Below are 27,464 nucleotides of genomic sequence, written 5' to 3' on the forward strand. Positions count from 1 at the left end.
TTTTTTGAATTTTAAAAATTATATTATAAATCACACCATATAATTATTTAAAACCTTATTATTTGATTAATAAAATTTAAGAAAGTTCTAGAGAGCTTAATAAACTCTATGTCCTCTCATCATTGCACTAATACTTGTGTAATTTTATTATAGGTTTTCATGTATTAAATGATATTAGCGAAATTACCAATTGAACTTATTTAATTCGAAAAAAATCAATTCAGTTAATTTAAAATTTTATTTTTTTAAAAAAATGATTATTTTAATCTATTTGATTCGGGTTCAATTTTAAAATTTAATTAAATCGAATTAGTTTAGCGTATATCAATCAACTGATATTAGATCTGTGATAAAAAAATAAAAAAAATTTGAACTCATGTAATCTTGAGGTTGTGATTCGTTAGGATCAATTGACTCATCTTAAGCTGGACCTGATAAATCAAAGATTAAATTTAACAATCAAGTGGCACAGTCAATTAATGTTTATAAATGAAACAAAATAAAATATAGTTGATTGGTGCAGTCAACCATTGATAAACAAAATAATCTACTATGAATAATTCGATTGGTTATCGATTCAATTTTAATAGTAAATTTGTTGATATATCTTAAAAAATTTAATTAGTTAAATTCCGATTAATTCTATTAGGTAAATTTTAACCGAATGTTATGTCCCACGTCGGCCATAAAGAATTAGAAAGTCGTACCGACATAATTAATTTCTTAATAATTAATTTAGCTCCACATATACTAAACACGTAAGCAAAACAACACAACTTAAAAACCCCAACAACTCCCAAATCCCATTTAACTCCTAATTAATTACCTCCAACTGCCTTAACCTTAAACACGATCAACAACACAAACGATCGATTACTTAAGAAACATATTTATTTGCATTTTATATATAAATACGTATATTAATTATATTGCAAGGACGAGGCCGGGCAGTGTCTTTGGTGGTCGCTGGCTCTGCCACACCGGCACGCAGCACTGAGTCAACCCGGGCGACTTGTCGTCAGAACCGCGGGCGTCGCCTTCGACGCGAGTGACGGTGAGGGAGGTGTTGAAGTACTCCCGCACCTGAGTGATCACCCCGTCGGGGCCCACGGTCCACGCGTGGACCCACACGGCGGCGCCGGGGCCGCCGCCCTCCGCCACCACCGTGGAGCCGAAGGCGGCCACCTCCTGCGGCACGAACTCGAAGGCCTCATCCTCGCCGGTGAGGAGGCGCTTCAGGTGCTGGCGATTAGGCGGGCCGTGGAACCACCACTCGAGGTCCGGGGCCAGCAGCTGGTTCAACGCCCCCGCGTCGCGCCGCTTTATGGCCTCATACAGGACTGTCACGGACGCCTCGGGCGAGATCGGAATCGCCAGCTCCGGTGGTGTGGGAGGATGAGGAGGAAGGGAAGCAGGGCACGGGATGAAGAGGGAGAAGCAAATGGGGTGAGTATTTATAGTCTGAGAACAGAGAAAGAGGAGGTGGATGAGTGGCGCTGGTGCTGTCGGTTATATATTATTATTATTATTATTATTATTATTATTAAAATATAGATATCCTCATTAATTTTGAAAATGATCCGATTTAATTCTGTATTTTTAAATATATTTTTCATGTCGGGTTCGACCCGTAAATAAGCGGGTAAACAGGTCGAGTTTAGCCGACGCCAAACTTCGCTTCGAAGTATTTGGCAGTCCACTCTCCGGTCTCCCCTTCAAAATGTGAGCTCTTCGGCCTTCTCCAGCTCTCGTCTCGCCTTCGCCCTCTCTTCCTCCGCCGCCGCTCTCTTTCATCGGCATCGGCTTACCGTCACCAGCGTGCCTGTAGAGCTGCATCCACTTCGGTTCGTTGCGATAGGATCCACAAAGCCAAGGTCAGGTCACCCCAAAAACTCTGGCTTCCACTAAAGACTTTGGTTCCGCTACCGCCGACGCCCAAGGAAGCCTGGAGAAGGAGACGGAAGATCAGAAACAGATGGATCCTCGTGTCCCCCTCAAGGACGTGGTGGCCGATTGCACTCGGCGGTGGTTCCAGGACGCGCTCAAAGAGGCCAAGGCCGGGGATGTAGCGATGCAGATTCTGGTCGGTCAGATGTACCATGTCGGCTATGGCGTCCCCATAAATGAGCAAAAGGTGGGTTTCTTTTGCGATTTATTGTAATATTTGTTTTTTTTTCTTTACCATTCTTGTGTCGGACGGTTTAGTGATCTTGTGAACTGCTGGGAATTTTTCGCACTCCACGATTCTGAGAAAGAAATAAATAAGAGTATAATGTTCTTCGAATACAATTAGTATGAAAATGTAAACTAAATAAAGATACGGATAATTGAATGAGGGGTAAAAAACCAAAGGTAGCTGATGTCTGTCCTGTGGCAAGATGTTGACACTCGGGTGGATTCGATCTGATCATACATCCTACATCTCAAGCTGAAATGTTCCATTTACCGGCGGTGATAGTGAGAAATATAGTTTGCACTCTACATCCTGGAACAGCGAGAAAAAGTTGGAAAGAGAATAGATGAAGAAGCAATGGTAGGAGTAATTGTGGTGATGCAAGTCGAAGACTCTTAGGTAAAGGGTATCATCAAGTTCGTTGACTGAATCTTATGATTGAGCACAATGAAATAGACTTGGTTGCCAAGTCATGGTAATCCTTTTCTCACCACTAGGATCAATCTTTGTCATGAATCAGCAAATGTTGAGTTGATGTTACAATTGATTTATATAAAGACTTTTGTTTTTAAAAAAATTCCACTCACAATAAAACCAGCACTGGTATCTAAATTTTAAACCTTGGTCTTTACATTGTTCTTTGCTCGGTAGGTGAGTGTTCCAGGCTGATTTTTGAAGTATTGGATTCCTACATGGAGTTGGGGGATGTTGTGAAGTTGCAGTAGAATCCTTATTTTCATAATTCCCTGTTAAAAAGATTTTTAATACCTGGGGGTTGTAGTCACACTGTCATATTTTCAATTAGTATGCTGTGCTGCTAAATGACCTAGAGGTCACGGATTACTGTACAATGAATTCTTTCCCCGGACCCCGCATGGCGGGAGCTTCGTGCACCGGGCTGCCCTTTTTATGCTGTGCTGCTAATTACTTCCCTTTAATTTCTAGTTTGAAGAAGTATCCATGCCAGTTGACTTTGGAATTTCCTGAAAGGACTGTGTTTATGCAATGGGACACGTGAAAATCTCAGATGAAGCCCACATGTCAGATGGAGACCAAATATGTATTTCAGGGCCACCAAATATGTCACTTGAGAGGCCTTGACAACCTGACTTGTGCATGCACATATACTCTTTTCAATTAGAAGAAACCTTGCTGAATTTAAAATTCATCATCTAACTTACTGACTATATGTATGTATATTTTTTGAGAGACGGTGCAACATTGATATAATGTTAGAGAACCTATGAAACCTTGTATATCTCCTGTATGTTTCCTTTGTTGCTGTCTTATATGTATTGGACTTTTCAGGCAAATGCATGGATTACTAAAGCATCTAAGTATCGTTCATCAGCTTGGAAGTTTAGCTGCAAACGTCCAGGTTTTCTTCTTCTTTTTGCTGGGAAGAAAGTCAATCATGTATGAAGATCTTAAGTCTAAACTAATGAAATTTGGTGTATCTTAGGTTTTGGTGCTAGTGACTCGGACTCCTCTGATGTGGAGAATATTGTGGTGAATTCATGATCAGTGGTTGCTCAGTTTTGAAGAAGGAACATTAACGTAAGTATCTCCATCCTCCTTTATATCACTTCTGCAAATGATGTTTTAGGTGGATTGATATTGAATGTTGATAGCTAAAGTAGTTATTGACTAGGAACAACTTTGTTGATTATTGTTGCATATTGCTGGGAAGTAAATGGAGAGAGAAATTTTAAGTATGTTATATATGTGAAGAAAACCAAAAAAGATGTATCATTGATTTGGGGTTGCACTTGTTTGGGTGGAGTCTTATTTGTGTTGAATAGTTGGTGAAAGTTTCACAAGTGAAATTGTGTTTAATAGTGACTGTTTTTGTGTTTTAGGCTATAGATTGTTTTATTTTATACATCTGAGTATAACAATGTAGTAACAAGCCAGATCAGTAGCAAATTCTTTCATTGTATGCTTTAAATGTATACAACTGAATTTTTCTTTAGTTTATTAGGCTTCTTGCAAGTTCATTTAAGAATGCTTGTGTTATAAGAGTATGAGTTGCTATTGAACATTATCTGTTACTATTGTACATTATCTGTCACCTTATCTTTCTCTTTACATTCAAAGCACTTCGATAGCTTTTTCTACCATTTCATTTGCATTGAATAAATTTGAAGCCTGATATTCCACAACCAAGGAACGTCATTGCTTGATAATATAAATAGTAGCATTTTTTGCAAAAGTAAATAGTTTGTGAGGACTTCTTTAGCCACCTTCTTTATAGAAGACTCACTCTTGGACATGATTTACTGATAACCTATCCAAAAATTTACTGTGCTACATCTTTGTAAATAAAAGTGTCTTTAGTATTTCAAAACTTTGAATTCCCACAAGGTAAGAAATAATATAATAATGCACTGTATAGCAAAAGGAAAAAAGTTGTACCTTTGCATTATTTTCTTAATGATAAACTTGTGTAAAGACTGTTGATTTTGTAAGTCCTAAGAATATGGATTTATCAGGAGGAACTCACAAACAATTTTGTGATTTTGAGAAAAAGAACATGGAGTTTGTAATGTTATATTGTTATTTGGAAACCGTACTTTATTAGCATATGCATGTTTATTTCAATTAATGTGCTTAATTAGAACTATTTTTGGATGCAGGGGTGCTCACTTTTCTGGATCACATATTGACATCTATTGACAGCTCCATCTTATTACCCATGTCCATTTCTAAATTCCGGTGCTCAATCAAACTCGATATACATTGAGATTTATTGCTTATTTCTTTTCGTTGACTGAGAACTCACACATGAATATTTGATGACATTCAACGTTTGGACCGTCGGTGTCGAGCCGTCATAATCTGGAATTCAGGTAGCTAATCAATAGTTTTCTGGAGGAAAGGTTTGGCGTCCCTTTCTCATTTAATTACAACTGTAGGAAGTGTGGATGAAATATGCACAATGTTTCAAATTCCCTCTATTTAAATCCTGTGACTTCATTTTGGCTTGCAGTCTGGTTGCATTAGTTATGCTAAATAGTGTTACGAAAACAGACTTCAGATTTTACTTCCGAAAACAGGTTGGTCAGTTTTTGAATAATTGTTATCTTTGCATTTATTTCAAATCACACGCCTCAAAAATTGTTTTTTTATCTTTCAATTTATAAACCCTCGAAAGTATATTAAGTTAATTTGTAAATTAATTTTTGATATTTAAATTGAAGATTTGCATGTTTAAGTTCTTTTGCACCAAAGAGGTTCATTTTTTAGCTGTTCTCAGTGATTCATAAATAAATACCGGTGAAGGCTCAATCCGACTGCCAAATCTATTTTCGTCTCTGAGTGTTTTTCTTCTTAGTGAAACGAACACTCAATTTGATTTTGAAATCAATAATCTGTATCATGATTTTCACTTAGAATTAACTTGTTGATTGTATTTGCATACCCATTTTAGGACCTTTCCCATTTACAAATGAACCTTCGTGCAAGGTGATTTCCAATTCAACTGTTAGCATGATTGACAAGCAGTACCTAAAGAGTCTATTTTTCATCTAAAATGATCATTTTTGGGTAAATTAAATGCCAAACGGTAGGAAAATAGAGCGACGCAATTAAGATCCTGGCTCTGGAAAACGGAATGAGCTTATGCAACATCAAATGACATATTATCGAGTCAAATGCCAAATTGAAATCAGTAAACAGCAAAACCTCTCAACAAAGTAAATTGAGTAACTGAACCAAACTACACATCACATAATCTAGGCACTTTCGGTGACAGGGTACTCAAATACCACGTCTTTCCCACAGAGCTTTCGATAAACTCCTGAGAACGTCTCGAGCTTATATTCAGTGTTGTTGCGTTCCTTGGGGTCGAGGAAGATCTGAGGGGGGATAAAACAATAAATCATTTTGTTGGTTATAAATAGTTGTTATTTTTTATAGATTTTTTCTAGAATAGGCCCTAAACTCTTAACTATAAATAGGGCCTTATATCTTGTCATTAGAGTATGATTAATTGAATTATCTTGATAACATGGTATCAGAGCCAACCTAATTAGGTTGGATTTTCGGCGCGCCTCCTCCCGCTCGATCGCGATTTCCGCACCGCCTTCGCGACCGACGCATCTTCGCCATTCCTCCTGCTCCCACGCCGCCATCCCTTCCGCCTTCGGCGTTCCCCGCCAAAGCCCCCTCCGCCATCCTCCACATCTCGCCTCGAGATCTTTCTTCTCCTCTCTGCGGCTTCGACTTCGGAGGCGGAGGTGGCGTTCGGAATTTGACCTCCATCGCTTCTCCTCGCCGCGACCGCCCTTGCAGTGGCGCTACTCGCCGTCGCGTGCTCAGCCCAGGGCCCGATCGCCTCCCCCGGGAAGGCTCCGACCTCGGCTCCCTTCGCGCCGCCACTGCCCGTGTCTCCTGCCGTCTTGCCACCGTCCCTTCCTCCTCTTCGCCGCTGCACAGGCCAAGCCGCCCGCTTCTCGTCTTCTCTCCTTCTCCCTTCTGATCGTGTTTGCCGCACGCCGCCGTTCGAGCAGAGGAGCGCGATCAAGTTTTCCCCTGCCGTCGCTGCTCGCGTGGAGAAGAAGCCACTCCGCCACCACCGGCGTGCCTCCGTCTTCGCTGCTCCCGACCTCCGCCTCCCTCGTGCCCTTCTGCTGCAAATCTGCCGACGACTCTGCAGCCTGCACCTGCTGGCCACGTCTGCCCCAGCCGTCAGCGAGGAAGCCCTGGCCACGTCTGGCCGACACGCTATTGAGGCGTAAACCCTAGATTGTTGCTTCACAGGAGCGAGACTCTGACGAGGCGACGCGAGAAGTAGGAAGACGTGACAGTGCTCCCTTCTCTGCCTCTCAGCTTGGTGGTTCCTCTCTCCAGAATAGCTTGGTGCTCTCTTCTCCGCCTCTCTGGCACCGCCGGACATTTATCCTGATGATACTTGAGGTTTCTCGCTTGATTTGAATATTCGGAGGAAGATTGCACTGGGATCCACAATATTCAGAAGTCCAGAAACCTATACAGAACATAGATACAGACATTTTATTGAAATTTAGAACATTGTCAGTCTTCGTCTCACAACAACACCGAGTTTGGTGTTTTGGAGTTGCATATCTTTGGACTTCATTCTATCGTGATGGATATGGTGCTTGTCTCTGCAGAAGAATTTGCCAAGTTCTCTCAATATCAGAAATCACTTAAGTCTTCATCTTCCTCTATCACTGCTATTGCTGATTCAGGTAACCACAATACATGTCTTCTTTCCTCATCCTCTAAATGGGTCATTGATTCTGGTGCCACGGATCATATGACAGGTAATTCTAATCTCTTTTCTACTTTCACACACAAATCCAACACTCCGATTGTTACCTTAGCTGATGGGTCTTCATCTTGCGTTCGTGGGTCTGGCACTGTCAATCCCACTCCTTTGCTTTCCTTATCCTCTGTCTTACATTTACCTAATTTATCCTTTAATTTGCTCTCTGTTAGTCAATTAACTCGCAATCTTAACTGTTGCATCACATTCTTTCCTGATCATTGTTTATTTCAGGATCTTTTGACGAAGAAGATTATTGGTAAAGGACATGAAAATAGAGGTCTCTATATTCTCGATTCATCTGTCCCAAAATCTCTTGTTTGTTCAGGTGTGAATTCTCCTTTTGACGCTCATTGTAGGTTAGGACATCCATCTCTTCCATTGCTCAAGAAACTCTGTCCACAATATAGTAGTGTGTCTTCATTAAATTGTGAGTCATGTCAGTTTGCAAAACATCACCGTCTTAGTTCAAGTCCAAGGATAAATAAACGTGCCATTAGTCCTTTTGAGTTAGTTCATTCTGATATTTGGGGTCCTTGTCCTATTCTGTCTAAACCTGGTTTTAGGTATTTTGTCACTTTTGTGGATGATTTTTCTCGTGTAACTTGGTTATATTTAATGAAAAATCGTTCTGAGTTATTTTCTCTATTTTGTGCTTTTTGTGCGGAAATTAAAACTCAGTTCAATATGTCCATTCGTACTCTACGAAGTGACAATGCCAAAGAATATATGTCTAGTCTATTTCAATCTTATATGAGTCAGAATGGTATACTTCATGAAACCTCTTGTGTTGATACTCCATCCCAAAATGGTGTGGCTGAACGTAAAAATAGACATCTTCTTGAAACAGCACGAGCTCTTTTATTTCAAATGAATGTTCCCAAGTATTTTTGGGCAGACGCAGTTTCTACTGCATGTTTTCTCATTAACCGTATGCCATCCTCTGTTCTTCATGGTGAGATTCCTTATAAAATTTTGTTTCCTAACAAGTCATTGTTTCCTGTTAATCCTAGAATATTTGGTAGCACTTGTTTTGTTCGGGATGTCCGTCCACAAGTCACTAAATTAGACCCCAAATCTTTGAAATGTATTTTCCTTGGTTATCCTCGTCTTCAAAAGGGTTATAGGTGTTATTGTCCTAGTATTAATAAATATCTTGTTTCAATCGATGTTACTTTCATGGAAGACACACCTTATTTCTCATCCTCATATATCCCGACTTCTCAAAAGGAAGATGATGATTTATTGGTATATTCTGTTACATCCTCTACACCTGTCTCAGAACCGGCTCTTGTCAAGCCTCCTATTATTGAAATATACTCTAGGCGTCGGCCTCCTAATTCATGTCCTGCACCTACTATTTCGTCATCAGATCCAATTTCAAATGATGATCTTCCTATTGCATTACGAAAAGGTAAACGCCAGTGTACTTATCCTATTTCTTCGTTTGTTTCTAATAATGGCTTGTCGTCCTCTTCCTGTTCTTTTATTACTTCACTTGATTCTATTTCTATTCCTAAAACTGTCCGTGAGGCCTTATCTCATCATGGTTGGAGAGATGCAATGATAGAGGAAATGAAAGCCTTGGATGATAATGATACTTGGGACTTGGTTGATCTACCTCCAGGAAAACAAGCTATTGGATGCAAATGGATATTTAATGTTAAAGTCAATCCAGATGGATCAGTTGCCAGACTAAAAGCTCGTCTTGTTGCTAAAGGTTATGCTCAAACATATGGTGTGGATTATTCTGATACTTTTTCTCCTGTTGCAAAGTTGACATCTGTTCGATTATTTATTTCTCTTGCTGCTACTCATCATTGGCCTTTACATCAACTTGATATCAAGAATGCTTTTCTTCATGGTAATCTTCAAGAGGAGGTATATATGGAGCAACCTCCTGGTTTCGTTGCTCAGGGGGAGATGGGGCGAGTTTGTCGTCTTCGAAAGACTTTGTATGGTTTGAAACAAAGTCCTCGTGCTTGGTTTGGAAAATTTAGTCAGGTTGTTGAAAAGTTTGGTATGAAGAAAAGCAAGTCTGATCATTCTGTGTTCTATAAGCAGTCAAGAGCTGGTATTATTCTGTTAGTTGTGTATGTGGATGATATTGTGATTACTGGTAGTGATACGACGGGAATTTCATCTCTCAAATCTTTTATTCTCACTCAGTTTCATACAAAAGATTTAGGGGTGCTAAAGTATTTCTTAGGTGTTGAAGTAATGAGGAGTAAAAATGATATATTTCTATCTCAGAGGAAATATGTTCTCGACTTATTAACTGAGACAGGAAAGTTAGGGGCAAAACCTTGTAGTACTCCAATAACTCAGAACGTGGATCTTACAGCAGATGGAGAATTATTTGAACATCCAGAGAGATATCGAAGGTTGGTTGGAAAGTTAAATTATCTTACCTTGACTCGTCCAGATATTGCATATTCGGTTAGTGTTGTTAGTCAATATATGTCATCTCCAACGGTTCATCATTGGGCAGCATTAGAGCAAATTTTATGTTACTTGAAGGGCGCACCCGGACGAGGTATTGTATATAAAAATCATGGGCACACTCGTATTGAATGTTTTTCAGATGCAGATTGGGCAGGTTCTAAAATGGATAGGAGGTCTACTTCTGGTTATTGTATCTTTGTTGGAGGAAATTTAGTATCATGGAAGAGTAAAAAGCAAAAGGTTGTGTCACGATCTAGTGCAGAATCAGAATACAGGGCTATGACACAGTCTGTATGTGAAATAATGTGGATATATCAACTGTTGACTGAAGTGGGACTCAAAGTTTCAATACCAGCAAAATTATGGTGTGATAATCAAGCTGCTATTCATATTGCATCGAATCCCGTGTTCCATGAACGGACTAAGCACATTGAAATTGATTGTCATTTTATTCGTGAGAAAATTCAACAAGGCTTGATCACTACAGGATATGTAAAAACTGGAGAACAATTGGGGGACATCTTCACAAAAGCTTTAAATGGGATCCGAGTTGATTATCTTTGTAACAAGTTGGGCATGATTAATATCTATGCTCCAACTTGAGGGGGAGTGTTGGTTATAAATAGTTGTTATTTTTTATAGATTTTTTCTAGAATAGGCCCTAAACTCTTAACTATAAATAGGGCCTTATATCTTGTCATTAGAGTATGATTAATTGAATTATCTTGATAACAGAATTCAAATTATAGATGTGCACAATAGGAAGGAAACACAAGGAAAACACCACAATCTAGACATATCAACTCGACGTTGCCAGGATAGTTGCACAAGTATGTGTTTTTATCGTGTACTTATTGTTGCGTATAAATTAAAATAACACCAGTGTTTCACCAGCTAATCCTATAGTATTAAGAAGGCAAAGACTTATCAAGCTCTACCGTGTTCAATCATAGAAAAGGGAAGAATAAACAGATTTGGGGGGAAAAAAGGCGCTTTAGCTTTAACAATATATTCAAATGCAAAGATAGGCATTATGCTCGAAGATTCAAAGTGAATTTTTCGGATAAAAGAAATATATATCTGGCGGAAACAAAATCATCAGTAAAAAAATAGCCAGAATCATATTGCATAAAGCATCAGGAAAGAAAAGAAAAACAAACAGAAGTAATCTATGGAATCAATGCTACAACAAGAAAATTGGCGATGGAAGTGAAATATTGGAGCGAAGGTAGTAAAGGAAGCACCTTGGCGACCGGGGACGCAGGGAGAGGGTCGCTGCAGCCGGCGCCGCTTTAGGGCTTTCGTCCAAGTCCAAGAAAGAGACCATTTGTTCGCGCTTTTATGAACCGCGCACATGATGGCTTTCTTGAACCCGGGCCGTTAGCCTACTGCCTACCAAGCAATCGCTGGCCGTCGGATAAAGAACAGGGCTAGCCAATCCGGATTTGAACGGCCCAGATACTGACTTGCCAGTCGCTCTTCGACCTTTAAAATACTCATTCTATTTAAAATTTAAAATTTGATTTTTTTATTATTATTAGAGTTTTTCTATGTTTATCTTAGCAAAATACTTTTCTAGACTATAAAAATCTTAGATTAGATTTGACAGTTAGACTAAGTTTGACTAGATTTAAGTATTTGTCAAATAAAGGTATTTTTGGGGACTTTTGCGAGGGAGAAAAAAACACAATAATGCTGTTTTCTGCAACAATTTTATCTTTATTTTTTTTTATCGTTTTTAATATAAAAAACAAATTTATCTTTATTTTGTTTTTGTTATCTAAAACAAGCTTAAGGAGAAAGTGTTTTTTGTTCACTTTCTCGTTAGATTCCAGCCTCTGCGTCCTCGATTTCTGACGCCGTTGCGCGACGGCCGCCTTTGATCGCGTCGTCGGTGGATCCCGAGTGATCGCTATCACCTCTCTCTAATTTGCCAAATTGGAGTATTTCCCCATCATCGAATCGCTTGCGAGGTAAGAATCCCTCCTCGACTACTCGACCTAAGGCACTTTGATCGATTACGGAACCACTGAGCTCGCTTCACTGTTATAGAGTTAGCATCTTGATTTCGAGTATGTCCGCCCTCAATGATGGCAGTTCGTCCCCTCAATCTCAGGTCACCATGGAGCAGGTTTTTGATGCAAATCTTCTAAACATCCATAAGACTTTGATTGTTTGAATCCTTTGTTAAAAATTTCATTTTTCTGGTGATTTTGGTTGTCCAGCGTGCCTCTCGATGCTTCGATGATCTCCTCGAATCCATCATCGTGGATGTCGCATCGGAATGCCATCGGATAGCGAGGTTGGGCCTAGACCTCAATCTGGAAGTGGAAGAGGAGGAGCTTCGGCTCTCCGCCCAAGCCCGGATGGCGGATCCTGGCTGCAGTAGTGAATCAAATAGCAAAAATGTGGTGGACATCTTCGGCCAGACTCATCCTGCCATCGCTAGCGAGACCTTCAACTGCATGAACTGTGGTCGGCCCGTCACGGCTGGAAGGTTCGCTCCTCACCTAGAGAAGTGCATGGGCAAGGTGAGTTTAATCTTGCCCTTTTCTTATCTAGTCGAAAAAAAAGGCATCTTGCTTCTTTAAAGTAAAGCATAATCTTGCCCCATTGGAATGCTAATTCCTAACCTCGTGCTAAAATTCAAGGTTGGACTGGTATATGATATCTGTTTTTTCTCCCCTTTTTGTGTGTGTTGTGTGTGTGTGTGTGTGTCCTACGAGATGCTTGTGTACTGAAGAACATCTTGAATGTTGTGTGCGCATTGCCTCAGGGCCGTAAGGCGCTCACGAAGATCACCAGAAGCACTACAATTGCAAGAAACCGGCATGCTCGTGGCAGTCCAGTGACAGTCTATGCTCCATATTCCACTAGTACCAACAGTAACATAGTTCCCGATGGCACTCCAAGGACAGCCAGGGAGGAATTTGCAGAATACACATTTGAGGAGCCGTGACATTTCTTCAAAGGTTTTGCATTCACCTTTTTGATGTTTTAATATCAAATAGCAATTTTCTTTTTCTTGTTTTTGCATGCGTGGATTTGTCCCTTTTGATCTGGACTGGGTTTCTTACCATCCTGAATAATCATTCAAGGTTTCATGACAGTTTCTTCAATTTTGGGAGAATGTCCAAAGATAACTTGGTTTTCATGTGCAGGCTTTAATCAACAAATCCTGCTGAGTTCTGTTGCTAATTGGATGCTATTGTTCTTTGTTCTTTACTGGTAGAAGTTTAAATCAATTTTGCCATAAAACAGCACATATAAGAGTGTAGTTGGCTCAGATGGGATAACTTTTCTCCATTAGGGTTTTTTATGCCCTAGTTAGTATTTGTTTAGGTTTCATATGGGTAACGGCTAGAGTGCAATGTGAGCCATGATCCTTAAGTTACAAATAATAATAATAATAATAATAATAATAAAGTTACTTGCTATATTGACTTGAGCAGAAAACCTCAATTCTGATAATTAGGATGCACGTGTTCTTTTACCATGAAGAAAATTGTTTTTTTTTGCCCCCCAGGGCATGGTGCGGTGGTAAGAGGTAGGGTTGTTTCCCATGCAATGAGGGTTTAAATCTCATGCTGGGCATTTCCGAACGCCCGTGGAGTTCAAACTACTAGTGACGTTGGGCTACCACTCCAAAATCCACCTGCGCTTCTCGGATTTACTTGATGGCTGGTCTATGGAGCCAGGCCGTCTATCTCCAGGATTAGTCAGATTATAATAGTTGGATATCTGGGTGAACAAAAAAAAAATTGAAGAAAATTGTTTGTTTTTACAATATTGAGAAGATGCCTTTTAAATTATCATTCCATCAAATATTCATCGATTATCTTCTGACACTATTTTCTTTGATCAGCAAGATAGTATTCATGTTGCTCACAAAAAGGCACAGTATGTCCATGATTGAGCTCATATAACTCTGAAGTAAAAGAGAAGAAAAATTTTGAAAATTATGACATATTTTGGTGCTCTTCAGTTAATCATTGCTGAAGAATGTGTGTGCCATAGAACACTCTTTTCATACTTCCTAATCATTCTTTCCAGATTCTATAAATGAATTTATAACTTCACCTAGGTTATCTGATCTTCTAAAATCCTTGACAAGTGTTTAAGCTAGCCAAATTGAAGTTTGAAGTTAAGAATTGAAACTCAATTGTGGTTGTACTTGGGGAAATTATTACCTTAAAATCTGTGCTTAGCCCCTCATCTCGAGGTTTTGGCCATGGCTTCTCCTCTATAACTTGACTGTAGTCTGAATGAATGAAACAGGATGTGATGTATTTTACATTTGGTATAAAGCAATGGGATTTAGATTTTAGGTAGTACGATAAAAGAATGAAAAGTAATATTTTAGTTGTGCAAATGATAGGATGATGTCCACATGTTGCCTGCCCTAGCTATTTTAAATACTGGAGAAGAATTCTATGAGATGTATGTTATACTAGGTATAATACATGACTAAATAAGGAAAAATAGCATTTCAGTTGATAGGATGATGTTTGAATGCTTCCTGTTCTTGGCAATCTTCTTAAAAATTATATTGAATCAACTGCTAACCCGAAAATAGGAAGCTAAACAAGTCTGGCTGAATAATGAATGAATTCCATGTGAACCAGATTTTTGGCTGCTTTAACTAGAAAAGATGAAATGGAAGGACCATTAGTTCACCCGCTTGTTTAGTTTTAGAAACGGTAGCCCGAGGAGCAAAAAGGACACATGTTAACTAGAACGAGAATGGGGGTAAGTTTTGGGTAGTGGCATGCCATTTCCTTAGATTTAAGGACCCATAAAGATCAAAAATGAACTTACATTGTAAGAGGAAAGATTTGCAAACGGAAAAACAAGAGAAATTTATAGAAGCAGCATGTTTTCACATGAGTAGCTGTTTGAATCGTTTTATTTTTGTGCCAATACCTTGTTTCTTCATATCACTCTCCGATTTTCCTAATTAAAACTGAATACTTGAGTTGAATATTTCAAGATACAGATGGAAGCTAGATTTATATTTCCTCTGTCTTTACATAGCTTATACTGTTTTATCATATTCATCCATGTCTTGTTACTCTAAATATTTGAACCCGGTATCAGATAACTTTTCTTGGCATTACTTTAGCACAAACTCAAGTTGTTTTATTGTATTGCAGAGTCCGTTCAACTTCAAGATGGCTCGCTCTCCTTCATCAAGTTCATGAAGATTATGAGGTGCACATTGTCCAAAAATTGCTATAATCATTCAGTCGGTCGAAGTGAGAATTCCGGATTGGCGCTTAGTTCACAGTTTCCTGTAAACTTTTTCCATGTTGAACCTGTGCAGCATGCTGTTTTCACTCATCAAAGCTGAAGTTTGTGGTTATTAGCTACTTTTGAAGGCAACAATCGGCTGAATTTGTCAAATGGTTGGCATTAAATACAATGAGCATTTGTATCTGGATGTAGATTTATTCTCCAAAATGGATAAATAGTAATTATTTTATGGTTTTCTGCAGTAGAAAAGAGGCGTTTTGGTTGGCCAAAGTTTCAGTTTTTACAATGGTTTGCAGCTCACCATCAAATTATTGCTATCTGATTTGGTCGTTCAAGGCTTTTGATAAACAGTGTTTGATTATTTCAAGACTTGTAGGTCCTATAATCGTCACTTGAGTTTTTAACACCATCACCCATTCATAAATTAATTATTTTAGTAGTCATGAAGCAAGTAGAATGCTTCATGTGCCAAGAAAACGAACTTAAATATGCACTTGAATTAAAAAGAATTAAGCACATATTCTTCAGAGCCTGAGCTTTTACTCATAACAGATGGTTGAGCAATTCTTGGTAGGTATCCCAGGCTTTACTTGTCACAGATGCTGCACGTTGAAGAACAAAAAAACATGTGGAAAATAAATCTGCAGTTATGGGGAAAAAATTCTTCTCAAATATATTTATTGTAATCATTGAATTTCTTTAATCAGCATAGACAGAATCTCTTTAATCTGAGAATCAAAATTTAAACTCTTTCTCGAATACTAACAATATGTTTGGTAACCTTAAGAAAGGCATCAATATGATTCATCAGTTCAAACAGCAATAGAGGCTACACTAAATGACCTTTTGAATCTGTTTCTGCTCCAGGATGACACTCGATGCAAGCATGAATCGAATACAGACGGTCTTATTGCTCAAGAAGCAGAAAATCACACAAAAATATTTGCAGAATAAGATTGCTGTGATGTATCGAGCCATCTTTATTGTTGATAAATGTCGCCATTACAATTGGAGTGGCTTGTTCCCGAGTCTAACTTCCAATATGCAAATCATAATTACATAAAAGTGACTAACTAGGAAAATAGCATTGTCAAGTATGTGAAATGTTAACCTTTGCTCACACCACCATGGAAATGAATTAATCCATGAGCTTGTATCTTTTTTCTTGAACACCTGTGACACCCATCTGTATCTCAATGATTGTGTGGAGTGGAACCTACAGGGGAAGAAAGAAACTTAGTCTAAGAATCTGAACTGCTTTATCGATACTAGGATAATGCTGCACTCGTAGTGCTGAAACATTGAAATAGAGCCTCAATTAAAGTATTGACGTACCTCAATATGAGGAATTTCTTTCAATGGTCTATCAGCAAAATATGCGTACAATGCTCTCAACACTGCCTGCAATATTAGGAAGGATTGTTATGTATTTCTCGGGGTTAAAAATCCATATAAGTAAGCATTCAGACAGTACCTGATGAGAAATGACCACAACAGGCGCACGCTGTCTTTCAAGCTCAATAATTACAGGTTCCAATCTGAAAGTATAAACATATCAAGTAGATATGGAGGCATTTGTAAATTTGAGTCTAATGAAAAGCACAAACATAATCAATTGAATTAAATCACTTTAAAACCTTTGAATGACATCCAAGTATGATTCTCCTCGAGGGTATCGATATCTAAGCTTGTCCTTCTTACGCGATCTAAAATTTTAACATGGATGAAATTAAGGTCAAAGAAATTAAATAAGAAAATAATCAAAAGAAGAAATCATTGAATCAACTGGTATTCTTGCAAGTGCAAAAAAATTGCCTTGAAAGCACTGAGAGTAAAAAGTTTTTTTTTCCTCTTCAAAAGATCTCCACCCTAGAGGTGAACAAGAAAGTGAAAAGTACAATATAAAGCATAAAAAGTGCTCCAAGAAATTCAATTCTACCAAGTACAAGGAGTACCTCAAAGAAAATAATATTATCAATGCATTGAATTGTAGTTACTAAGGTTTCTGATCTTAATCAACGAATATTTTCCACTGCCACCAGCTCCTATAAGCATTAATGGGAGAAGTCACCATGCATAAGCATCGACGAATAAAGAGTTGAGAGCTAATTTATGCAACTCACAGCATCCCCTTGGAAACAGTTCTCTGATAGTTTATTTTGGAGTAAGACCAAGATTTAACTTTCCTGGATAAGTTCGAGAAAGTTAACCAACCTTTCACTAATTTTTCTGAATTTTTTTCCCCTTTGAGGAAACTTTTATATTTGCTTCACCCAAACAAGAGAAGGTAAAACCTAGTCCTTCTATTAAGCAAACAGTACAAAATATACTTACTCTTCCATGTTAGAATACTTGGTTTTTGCAGAGTATTTACAAGCAATAAATATGTCCTTGAGTTTTACTAGTTTCTTAGATATGAAAAAAGAGCAAGAACATTCCAAATCAAGCAACTAAAAGCATCATTATGGAACCAACTTATCAAAATGAATAAACTAACACAGCATTTTGTCGCATACTCATATTCCTCAGGCATGTTTTTCTTTATTTCTTCGTAAGTCATTCCATCACATACTCCAGCATTAATCTCTTCAAGAGCCCGCCATTGTATCTAGTAATGATGATGGCATTAAATTGACAAAATTTAACTGATCAAAAATTAAAAAGTGCACATTATATCATCAAGCTTAAAATCTCAGTGTGGATGGACCATACCTTTGGGAAACCAACAATTGGGCTTGCTGTTAAAATTGTTCTTTGGAGTGTGCTAGTCCATATCTGAGATAATCAAGTAATACTTGTAAGAAAATATAACTACTTTTTCTATATGAATATTACAAAGTTACAAGCTACGTGAAGAATCATTAAACTACCTGATCTCAATAACATTGGTAGGATCACAAAAACATGCATATGATATATGGTACCAATAAGCACAATTTTAGTAAATATGCCTATGCTAGCAGAATATATTTCACGTGAATCAACTTTATCCAAGTGCTATCTTATAAATATAATTGTCCTAAATTCTATTAATGTAATAATGTAGAAGTTGTGGAGAAAGCAGTACCGAAGTGCTCTACAGACGTTGAAATTTAGACAAGAATGCCAAAGGAAATGAGCTCTTACAGAAGCTGTCCTCTCAGATTTCAGTCTCTTCTCAACAAAGTTCGCAAGTTTCTTCGCATAAAGTTCCCCAGCTTCACTGCCCCAAAATTGAAAGACAACAAATTCTTATGCATGTGGAGAATTGGAATTTGTTTAGAAGAGATAAAATATAGGGGGGAAAAGTGAAGCAATTATCCTCAATCATGCAGGCAGACACTACAGCTCTATTTCAAATTTTTCCTAGAGGACTGAGAAAAGAATAGATGCATGGATGAGCAGTCTTGATAGTAGGATATTTGCTCTATCACTATAGCAATTGCAAAAAGGTGGGGTAATTTTTTAGGTAATGATTCCTACCAAGGCTATCGTGATATAATCATGTGAATTAACTATTGTTTTTTCCTTGTAGTAAATAATGAGATATAAAAAATTCCACCTTGCACCAAAAGTGAGATACTTGAAAGAAGACAGATATTTTAAATGTATAGGTTCTAACACGAATAGCACTTAAGACTGTCAACATAAGATGAAATAATTATAACATATCTTGCAGAGACAAAAATATCTAACCTCAATACTGCATCTCCTCCAATTCTTCCTCTAACATTGCTTCGGCTTTCGCCATGCCGAGTGAGCAAAATAGGCCGGGGTGCGAGATGGGTGTTCACCTGCAATACAAGTCCAAATAGCGTGAATGCCAAAAGCTTTTGCCAAAGAATCTATAGGAGAAGATCTGTGATTTCCTCTAGTAATTTTAAGTTAGATAGCTATTAATTAATGAACAGTTTATCAACTCAGTCAGAAAATTAATCATTGCAAACATATCAAAGGGCTAATGAAGGATGAAAGACAGAATAAAAGATAGCGTTAAAAAACTTCATTCTGATCTCTTCTATAGATGGCATTTTAATAAACTGCAGAGTGGAATATAACATGAGGAAGCAGAAAAGTAACTTCTACAAGGTTGTCATTGAAATGTGTACCAAGAAGAAGACTATTCTGCCAGGAAGATAACCACCAATATTGTTAACCTGAATGGGGGGAGGGAAGGAATCATCAAAAACTTAAACAAACCTTTAAAATTTGCAAAAAGGAAAAATTAGTAATTTAATACCGAGGCAGCACATTCAGCCTGTATAAATTTAACAATTAACTGAGATAGGATTAAATGCTAAGTGCCATTCACCAAATATCAATTTTATTAAAAGGCATAAGGCAATAATTTTTGTCAGTTATCGAGAAGTGAGGTATGGAGCTCATTAAATGTAACTGAGGCATTCAGACAGCAATAAGAGAGGTTCAAGTGCCTTGAGTTAAGGGTTTCAAATACCAGCCATGTAACCTAGTATGGTCAGTATTCACCAGTTTGACCAGGAACCATCACGTGCCATTCACCAAATATCATGGACTATACAATTTCCAATGTCCATGTGTCTATAATGTATAACTCAGTTCATAAGGTGCGTATCGCTTACCCACACAGTACACATCTACAACCAACCTTCTAATTTTTATTTTACTCATCCATCAACCAACACTCCTCTTAGCCTACTTCCCTCTTTAACTGCTTGAAACTCTCTCTCAGTTTTTTAAATTTCTAAATAAGCTATAATTTTCGTCTTTAATTCTTCTATGACACCAAAAGTTAATGAAGAACTGTCAAGATTGTGTGAATCCCTAGTTCGAGCATTTGTCACTTTGTTTTCTGTGATCTCACTGGAAGTTTAATGAAAGGAATGTGATACTTTAACATAACATCCTTGTATGCTACATATTGTGTACAGGGCATTTCAGTGTATCTTTATGGCAGGAGCAACTCATATATGAACCAGCATTAGCTTTGTACGATTATGTATATGCATGACCATGAAATAGCAAGTGCCAATTTCCATACCACCTTACCACAAAAGGATCTGCTCAATTCCAACTCTCAAAGCATAGACAATAGGACATGCCTATGTGTCATCTGACAAAGCCCAAGACAGCTGACTTTGGACCAATTGCTCTGGAAACCCTTAACATCAAGCTGATTCCAAGGTGTTGCCATTAGACTCCAAATTGATATGGATTCCTTTTTGAAAAACATAGATCTAAGGATTGCTTTATGACTGCTACAAAAACGTTAAATTGGTGCTACAAAGGAAAGAGGGAAGCTGCTTTGATCAAAGTAGATTATGAAAAGCATGGGTAGTGTCAGCGAAAGCCTCTTTCTAATTCTCAAATTGCATGGCTTCACATCCAGATGGCTGAAATGTATGGAAGAGCTTATCATTAATACTTAATAATCATGGTCTGACGAATCTCATACTGCACCAAGTGGCAAAACAATCTGTCTAAAGTAAATAAAGTCCTTACATCTTTGGACAGACCTATCAATAATCAGGGATTTTATATCTGTAGGTCTAGAAAGGAAAATTGGAGATGAATATAATACATTTTGATGGTTTGACAGATGGTCTACAAATCCTGTTTTATCCACAGAATTCCTTGAAGTTTAGAGTCTATTCAATTCCAGAAATAAGGATGAATGAAGTGCAATTGCAAGCATTGGATCTGGGATTGAATTTATCAGATAGAACACCATTGGCACATCTACATCAGCTTTAAATCATTAAAGATATAATCAACAACCTGAACTGGAACTACAATTCAGTAGATTCACTGGCTTGGCAGTGGGCAGACAATGGCATTTTCAGTGATAAAACAACCTACAAATTTCTAACTGAAACAGCAGCTGCAGGATCCTTTTTGTCAGATTTATGGCTTTTTTGCATCTAAGAAAGTGAGAATCTTCACCTGGATATTCCTGAAAAATGTACTCAACACAAAGGATATGCATTTCAAGAAAGGTATGGCCATTACTGATCCGAGGTGTGCTTTCTGCTCAAATAAAGAATCTGCATGCCACCTATTAGGTCAGTGCTCACTAAAAGTGGATGGTACGTAATTGCTGCTAGTCTGGATCTCAAGTTGGAACTTTGCTTAAACAGATTCATTATAGATGATTTATATGGCTTTTCTAGAATCACTACTCTATCCTGGTGCCAAGCTTGGGTATGGAATGTCTGGTTGCAATGAGACAAAATTATTTTCAATCAAACTACAAGAGAAAGCCCACCGTTATGATTGGTACAGGACTAATAAATTATGCGTAGTATGATTAGGATAGGAAAAAAATTAACAAAAAGCAAAATTTTCCTAAGTAAAATCACAAAGCAGATTTATGTCTTGATAATGGAATGGACAGAACAATGGAAAGCAGATGAATTCAGCTTCTACCAACCTCCAGTGTTTTTAAGTTCAGTCAGTAGGCTCCTTTGATTTAGCAAGACTGGTACACGATTAGTTATTATATCTCATTCATTTTCAACTCAACTATACTAGTAACTCAATTAACAGTTGCATTATGCTCTTTCTTATCAGTACTAAGGAAGTAGTCTAGTCTCACCACAGGTGTAACTAGTCTCGTTAGCAGCTGAATCTGTAGTTATTTTGCTGCTTTTATCATAGATACCTTATCTTAGCCAAACTAGGCAGACTTACTCTCTCCTACTCAGAGCATCTGTAAGTTTTTCTCTCTCTCTAATAGATAGATAGACTGATAGATGTAGATATATATACTAGTTAGTGGTAGGATTCTCTCCTAACTTTGATTTTTTTTTCTGGAAAAAAGGACAAGTAAGCATCCAGGTATATAATTTTCACACTTGCATGTTAGTATGCATGGGGCATTGAGCTCTGGGTCTCACCTACTTTTATTTGGAAATACTTGTCCCCCAAGTCCTGTTTCACTAGTTGATCAATGAAATATTTATGAGTGAACACACTGTTCACCCAAGCCCTTTTTCAAACAAAAAAACAAAAGAAGCAGAAGGGTGCATCCAACTATTAAGATGAAGAAATAAACTTACTTGTATCTGTCCACCTTGTCCACTGGCCATGTCAATCATTTTGATATAAGAACCCTCTTCCACCGGCTCATAAGCCTATAAAGGAGAATATATTTTTCATAGAGCAACTGAAAGTGAATACCATAAGATATAGATCTAGAACAAGTGAATTCTGTTTAGAACCTTTTCATAATTGGCTAAGCGCTCTTTAAAATCTCTCGTTCCAGCTTCAAAATCTGGTCTGCAGAATAATTGCTGCACTTCTGATCATGGCATATGAACATAAGGTTATCTAAAAGTACAAAGTAACTCACTCTTCTGCATAATCAGGGCTTTGTTGAATTTTCAAGCGTATATTTCTTTCTATTATGTGCTCATCATTACATATTGTTTCCAGGAATATGATCTACAAAGTCAGATAAACATTCAGAAATGGAAAACAGAAAATATGTGCATTATTTGAGACAATTAACAAGTCAATGTAAAACAGTTGGGAAAATTTTCAATTTGTAAAGCGCACGTGATAGAACAAGATGAGGGAGGGACCAAGGAGTTTCAAGTTTTATCCCATCATAATAGTTACAAATGCACTTCTTGAGTTTATGTAACTACTTTCTGAAATCTATTGAATCAGAAATAACTAAAGTTAGGATATTAACCAACTCCATCACTTCTTAGATTTAAAATAGGTAGGCATATTTAAGGGGGAAAAAGGACCAAAGATGCAACTGAATCTGGTTTTGTGAATATCTAATTAAATGTGGATACTTTCAGATAATCAGTAGCTGCTTCACTAGCGCAAGAAACTCTCTTGGCAAAATTGACTTGTCTAGTAATTTGAAATTTAAGAACATAAAGAAACAGATAATAACACGAATTGATTGACTCATATATGTACCTTGCATTTTCCTTCGGCCATTTTCATCAGCATGTTCCTACGTTTTCTGCTGCTATTTGTGGCATCAAAAATACCAACCTATGAAACACCAGAAAGAGAATGAATTATCTTATTGCCACTTTTATCATCAGATGATTAGAAATTTACCTGACCTCCCTCCTGCATCCATGCTATCATATCATCCATAGCCAAAGCTGCCACCTAGATAATGAAGTTGGGTACAATAAGTGTGGTTTGTGAATAAATAGTTTGAAGAAACTGTCGAAGGAACATAGAAACAGAAAATACAAGTAAAAATGTAGCTGAACCCATGCAAAAACCATAACAAACAGACTGACATAGATATTTAGCACATCTGTGACTCGTGATCAAAAGCAAACAAAGAGCAGCTGTAATGTATTGCTTATTCCTAACCTCATTGCGTGCTTCCACACCTTCTGGATTGTCCCCACGAAAAAAATCAGCTAACTGCATAATGAAATGTGATTTACTAAGCACTATAAAAGGAAGAAACGTAAGAAATTGATGAATGACGAACTATGGAAGAACATCGCAATCAATATTTGTGAGAGAAATAATGGATTTAGATGTCACAATAAATGTTTGTAACTCAATCTATGTAATATAAACTCTACATGTGCTTTTAGGCTATGTGATTAATGACCCAATCAACAAATATCATAAAAGAAAAGAAAAAACAAGTCACCTAACATACCTGATTTGTCCCAAGCTTAAGACGGCGATACTGTTAGCCAATGCACATGCAAAAGAAAAGCAGGTTAGTGTTTTATCAGATGAGATCATCTAACAAAACTTTAGTTTTAACAAATTTGACTATGTCATGATGGCAAAACCAAGAAAACAGTCTTTACCTTCCCGACATTGAAATGTTTTGTTTCATGACCTAACCATCTCAAATACCTAGTTAGCTTGGCTGCTGTGAAGGTCTTTCCTCGAGCTGGCAAACCAACCTATAGGAGCACAAGACAATAATGTAAAGCATAGAGTGGAGGGAAAAAAATCCAAAGAAGAAAAGTACCAGTTTGTTACCAGAACAATGGCCAACCTACTATCCTCCTTGGGCCCAAGCATCTGATCAGCTACAGCTGCAGCTGCAACTGCTCCAGCAGCTGCTGGCATTCCCTTCAAGTAATCAATGAATAAGAAGAAGAATCAATTTTTTCCCCCTCAAAAATTGTTCTGGCTTGCACCCATCCCCAAAAGAGCACTGTGAGATGGCATAGTCAAAGAAATCCAACAAAATCCAGCAATCTATATGGTTTTCTACTATTTAGGCAGGGCAGTTCTCATGCCAGTCAGAAAGGAAAAAAAGTAGGAAGCTAGTTGAGAAAGTTCCGCAAGCAAAGTAGCTTGCATCCAGGGTCATGTCCACATGGCAGGGAGACAAGTTTATGCATTTAGGAATCCAGTTCAGCGACATGGTTTACCATTACACCAAAACTCACATCTTGAAGTACAAGCAAGTTTGTTGAGAAAATGACAAGATCTTGCAGAAGAAAAGTATGTTCACATCTTGAAGTACAAGCAAGTTTGTTGAGAAAATGACAAGATCTTGCAGAAGAAAAGTATGTGATTAGTGCTCAGACAGAACATCCTGATTAGAGAAACAAACAGACCAACTAACAATGACCAAAACAAATCAATGTCAATTTTTCACAAATAAACAAGAGGACTCTTTCTGATTGAACAAACCTTTGTTTCACTGTCCAACTTGAGATCAAATGTGAATATGCCTGCACTAGCTGATTTAACAAGTCTAGGAGAGCCAACACCCCTATCTACAAAGAGTCCTTTCTGGCCATCTTGCTTTGGCACTGATAAGAATGTGCCCGCTGACTTTGACTCTACCATACCAGGAACCGGAAGAAGTTTGGGAAGATCTGCGACAAAGTTATCCATGTCCTGAAGAAGAATAGAAGAAGAATAGCTGGAATGCAGGATTATCAACTAAATAGGTATGAAAATAAGGATATCAGAAGATCAAGTATATCATCAAACAGCATAGAAATACAACACAACGTCAGTACCTTGCGACTGTTAGAATAGTCACCAGCTTTACTTAAGCCATATGAACCACCAGTTGAGGCATCATATTTGGAGAAATTCCTACTAGATAATGATCTTGGTGTCTCTGCCAAGTTAGCTGCATAAACAGCACCAGCAATGGAAGATGGTGCTGGAACAACATAGTGTTCTAAATCAAGCTCCAAGGTAGATGGTGAACCATTCTGGTAGGAAGAATGGACGAGTATGAAATTGCAGCATGCTTACAACAATGTCAATTGGTAATATGCGATGGATAGTCAAGGGTGAGAATATCGATATTAGCATAAATTGAGAGAGAAAATACAAATTAATATCACCATAGATTGTTAAATCTAAAATGAGAAACCCAAGTGTAAGTCTGTAAACTTCTTATTATTGAATTTAAAGTTGCTTTTTTACCATCTGAAAGCATCACACCAGAGAATTGATATACAATATATGAAACATTATTATCCATAATATGCAAATGCAAATCACAACAAAAGATAAGGTCTAGAGAGATCTATCTAAAAATTGTTACAAGCAGTTGTCAACAAACACTAACTAGAACTTGAATGTCATTATAGGTGTGCCATTCTGAATGCTTCACAAACCAACATTGACATCCTGTAACACCTCAAACCAGCATTATCTGAACAGATACATCACAAGTTCTTTAAGGTAATATTACCTATATAGCAATGCCTTTAAGGTAATATTACCTATATAGCAATGCAACAGTTGCACTTGTCATTCAAAGCATTATGCCTAAGGTAAGAAAAAGACAGAAAGGGCATAAATATCAACTCATGTATAGATTCACAAGTTATTATGAGTTTTACCAAAATATTACTATTATAGTTTTTTGTTGGAAATGCTTATTTGTAAGTAGGAATTTAGGGATGTTAAGAACAATCAGAAGAAGTGATTCAGCAAGAAGCGAAAACTTTTTTTACCTAGCTACTCCTAAAAAGAGCATCAAGAATCACATTTTCTTGAACACAATACAATAATTGCAAAAGATTTAGTTGGACAAGATTCAACAGTCCTTTCTTATATTACCAAGGATTGGATGCCCACCAGAGTCAAAGGTTTATATGTGCTCAAAGAAGATTAACTACATCCCTAGAAGGCAAAATAAACTAATGTTAATAATTTCTTTAAAATATCATAACATTTATTTCCATTAAATTTTCTTATCTTGTAAGCAGATGATCATGACCTTTTTCTGTAACCAGAACTCAGTAACTGGAAGGGAACCAGGAAAAAACTTAATCTATTGGGTAGACAATTCCCATAGATATTTTTTCTTCTAATTCATAAGATTCCATGTTAACTACCATGGTGAATTGTTTTCTGCACTTTCTCTCTAGGAAGACTATTCGTGAACAAAAATAGTGTATCTTCTCCTAGTAAATTGCTTTTGACTGCATAATTTTGGAACACTAAGCAGCAGCAGACGAGCAACAAAACGAAGTTACTTCCAGAAGTACCTCTACACCCATCTCAGGCGCCACATTTATACTGACATCTGGAATCCCTCGAACTCTTGACGGTTCAATATTTTCCTGATAAGCTCTCCAGCTTGCAGCAAGATCAAACGGGGACACAATGTCGACCTTGATGAACACCCTAAACTCGAGCACCTCATCATCACCGCCAACCTTGAACAGTGCCGGCCTGGGATCCCCCTCCTCCAGCGACCCTCCTGTAAGAATCCGGCTCTTCCCCTCCTCCACCACGCACGGCCCTGAGCTAAAGTTGGGCTTCAACAAGAACTTGAAATCTAGCGTCTCTACAAAACACCAACAGCCAGCCAGTTACAATTCAGGACATGAAGATACAATCTCGCGTGAGACAATCGAGGTCCAAGTAGAAAACAATTTTTACCATGATTATGAGGCACGACGAAGCTGAGTTCCCACGACGAGGCCGATTCCCGTGCCATCGAGAGCTAAGTGGAATTACAATCGTCATAAACCAATTAAATAGTATGAAATGGAAGAGAATAGGGAGACGAAGTTAAGAAAGTGTACGGCTTTGGCGGAGTCCCAGGAGCCGGTGATGGGGACGGAGCCGTAGACGTGAGGGACGAGGTCTCCTCGGACGTTGAAGTTTTCCATCTTGAGGGCGACGTAGAGCTGCCCCTCGCGGCCTCCGTGGGAGCAGTCGGAGTTCTTGGAGGCGCCAGTCCCCATGGAGGGAAGAGGGCTTCGGGTGGTGGAGGTTAGGATACGGCAGCGTAGCAGATGGAGCAGATGCGATGGAGGAAGCCGACGCGAGGAAGTCACGTGATTATGATGTCCATATATTCATCTAGTGCCTGCCGGTTAATTCAATTACGCGAACCTCATCTGAACCCGAAGA

General features: G+C 38.0%; 4 protein-coding genes across 9 annotated transcripts; 2 read left to right on the forward strand and 2 right to left on the reverse strand.

Annotated features, from left to right (window-relative positions):
• Positions 1-772: 772 nt before the first annotated feature.
• On the reverse strand, positions 773-1,800 carry LOC141823644 (uncharacterized). Its single transcript, XM_074710922.1, has 2 exons — positions 1,674-1,800; positions 773-1,502 (listed from the first exon to the last, which is right to left on the reverse strand). The coding sequence occupies exons 1-2, from the start codon at positions 1,798-1,800 to the stop codon at positions 925-927; spliced, it is 705 nt and encodes a 234-aa protein (XP_074567023.1). The 3' UTR covers positions 773-924.
• LOC141812594 (uncharacterized) lies at positions 1,723-5,198 on the forward strand. The gene is made up of 4 exons (XM_074700608.1): positions 1,723-2,134; positions 3,482-3,551; positions 3,636-3,730; positions 4,810-5,198. The coding sequence occupies exons 1-3, from the start codon at positions 1,976-1,978 to the stop codon at positions 3,692-3,694; spliced, it is 288 nt and encodes a 95-aa protein (XP_074556709.1). The 5' UTR covers positions 1,723-1,975; the 3' UTR covers positions 3,695-3,730; positions 4,810-5,198.
• LOC141812582 (SAGA-associated factor 11) lies at positions 5,199-15,407 on the forward strand. 2 transcript variants are annotated; one of them, XR_012600313.1, is made up of 7 exons: positions 5,199-5,229; positions 11,734-11,878; positions 11,958-12,036; positions 12,131-12,436; positions 12,682-12,877; positions 15,059-15,116; positions 15,229-15,407. XR_012600313.1 is itself a non-coding variant. In XM_074700593.1 (6 exons), exons 3-5 carry the CDS (start codon positions 11,980-11,982, stop codon positions 12,862-12,864), a joined length of 546 nt encoding a protein of 181 aa, XP_074556694.1. In that variant the 5' UTR covers positions 5,199-5,229; positions 11,734-11,878; positions 11,958-11,979; the 3' UTR covers positions 12,865-12,877; positions 15,059-15,407. The 2 variants fall into 2 exon arrangements, 1 of the variants encoding a protein (XP_074556694.1); XM_074700593.1 differs by having other exon boundaries at positions 15,059-15,407.
• A 640-nt stretch (positions 15,408-16,047) lies between these two features.
• Positions 16,048-27,389, reverse strand: LOC141837257 (6-phosphofructo-2-kinase/fructose-2,6-bisphosphatase-like). Of its 5 annotated transcripts, XM_074724698.1 has the most exons (23): positions 27,134-27,389; positions 26,988-27,051; positions 26,591-26,892; positions 25,100-25,300; positions 24,765-24,974; positions 24,102-24,194; positions 23,924-24,022; positions 23,767-23,796; positions 23,466-23,519; positions 23,199-23,252; positions 23,052-23,129; positions 22,468-22,559; positions 22,337-22,394; positions 22,175-22,249; positions 19,247-19,294; positions 18,834-18,931; positions 18,285-18,360; positions 17,871-17,933; positions 17,675-17,766; positions 16,796-16,864; positions 16,633-16,696; positions 16,494-16,559; positions 16,048-16,374 (listed from the first exon to the last, which is right to left on the reverse strand). In XM_074724698.1, exons 1-23 carry the CDS (start codon positions 27,293-27,295, stop codon positions 16,297-16,299), a joined length of 2,226 nt encoding a protein of 741 aa, XP_074580799.1. In that variant the 5' UTR covers positions 27,296-27,389; the 3' UTR covers positions 16,048-16,296. The 5 variants fall into 5 exon arrangements, 2 of the variants coding, with proteins under 2 accessions (XP_074580799.1, XP_074580805.1); XR_012602532.1 differs by lacking the exons at positions 16,048-16,374; positions 16,494-16,559 and having other exon boundaries at positions 16,642-16,696; positions 17,675-17,744; XR_012602533.1 differs by lacking the exons at positions 16,048-16,374; positions 16,494-16,559; positions 16,633-16,696 and having other exon boundaries at positions 16,810-16,864; positions 18,226-18,360.
• Between the last annotated feature and the right edge of the window lie 75 nt (positions 27,390-27,464).

This window comes from Curcuma longa, chromosome 1 (genome assembly GCF_044706935.1).
Source record: "Curcuma longa cultivar G26 ecotype Majalengka, Jawa Barat chromosome 1, ITB_CL_G26_1.1, whole genome shotgun sequence".
In the NCBI taxonomy this organism is placed as follows: domain Eukaryota; kingdom Viridiplantae; phylum Streptophyta; class Magnoliopsida; order Zingiberales; family Zingiberaceae; genus Curcuma; species Curcuma longa.

Excerpts from the sequence above, each read along its gene's own strand:
- LOC141812594 (XM_074700608.1), top strand. The coding sequence starts at position 1,976 with ATGGATCCTCGTGTCCCCCTCAAGGACGTGGTGGCCGATTGCACTCGG. Across the intron at positions 2,135-3,481 it reads TCCCCATAAATGAGCAAAAG|GCAAATGCATGGATTACTAA; the intron begins GTGGGTTTCTTT and ends TGGACTTTTCAG. Across the intron at positions 3,552-3,635 it reads GTTTAGCTGCAAACGTCCAG|GTTTTGGTGCTAGTGACTCG; the intron begins GTTTTCTTCTTC and ends GGTGTATCTTAG.
- LOC141812582 (XM_074700593.1), top strand. The coding sequence starts at position 11,980 with ATGTCCGCCCTCAATGATGGCAGTTCGTCCCCTCAATCTCAGGTCACC. Across the intron at positions 12,037-12,130 it reads CTCAGGTCACCATGGAGCAG|CGTGCCTCTCGATGCTTCGA; the intron begins GTTTTTGATGCA and ends TTGGTTGTCCAG. Across the intron at positions 12,437-12,681 it reads TAGAGAAGTGCATGGGCAAG|GGCCGTAAGGCGCTCACGAA; the intron begins GTGAGTTTAATC and ends GCATTGCCTCAG.
- LOC141837257 (XM_074724698.1), bottom strand. The coding sequence starts at position 27,295 with ATGGGGACTGGCGCCTCCAAGAACTCCGACTGCTCCCACGGAGGCCGC. Across the intron at positions 24,195-24,764 it reads AGTTGGACAGTGAAACAAAG|GGAATGCCAGCAGCTGCTGG; the intron begins GTTTGTTCAATC and ends GATTACTTGAAG. Across the intron at positions 16,865-17,674 it reads AACATGCCTGAGGAATATGA|ATCGCGTAAGAAGGACAAGC; the intron begins GTATGCGACAAA and ends TTAAAATTTTAG.
- LOC141823644 (XM_074710922.1), bottom strand. The coding sequence starts at position 1,800 with ATGCCGATGAAAGAGAGCGGCGGCGGAGGAAGAGAGGGCGAAGGCGAG. Across the intron at positions 1,503-1,673 it reads GCCAAATACTTCGAAGCGAA|CACCAGCGCCACTCATCCAC; the intron begins GTTTGGCGTCGG and ends TATAACCGACAG.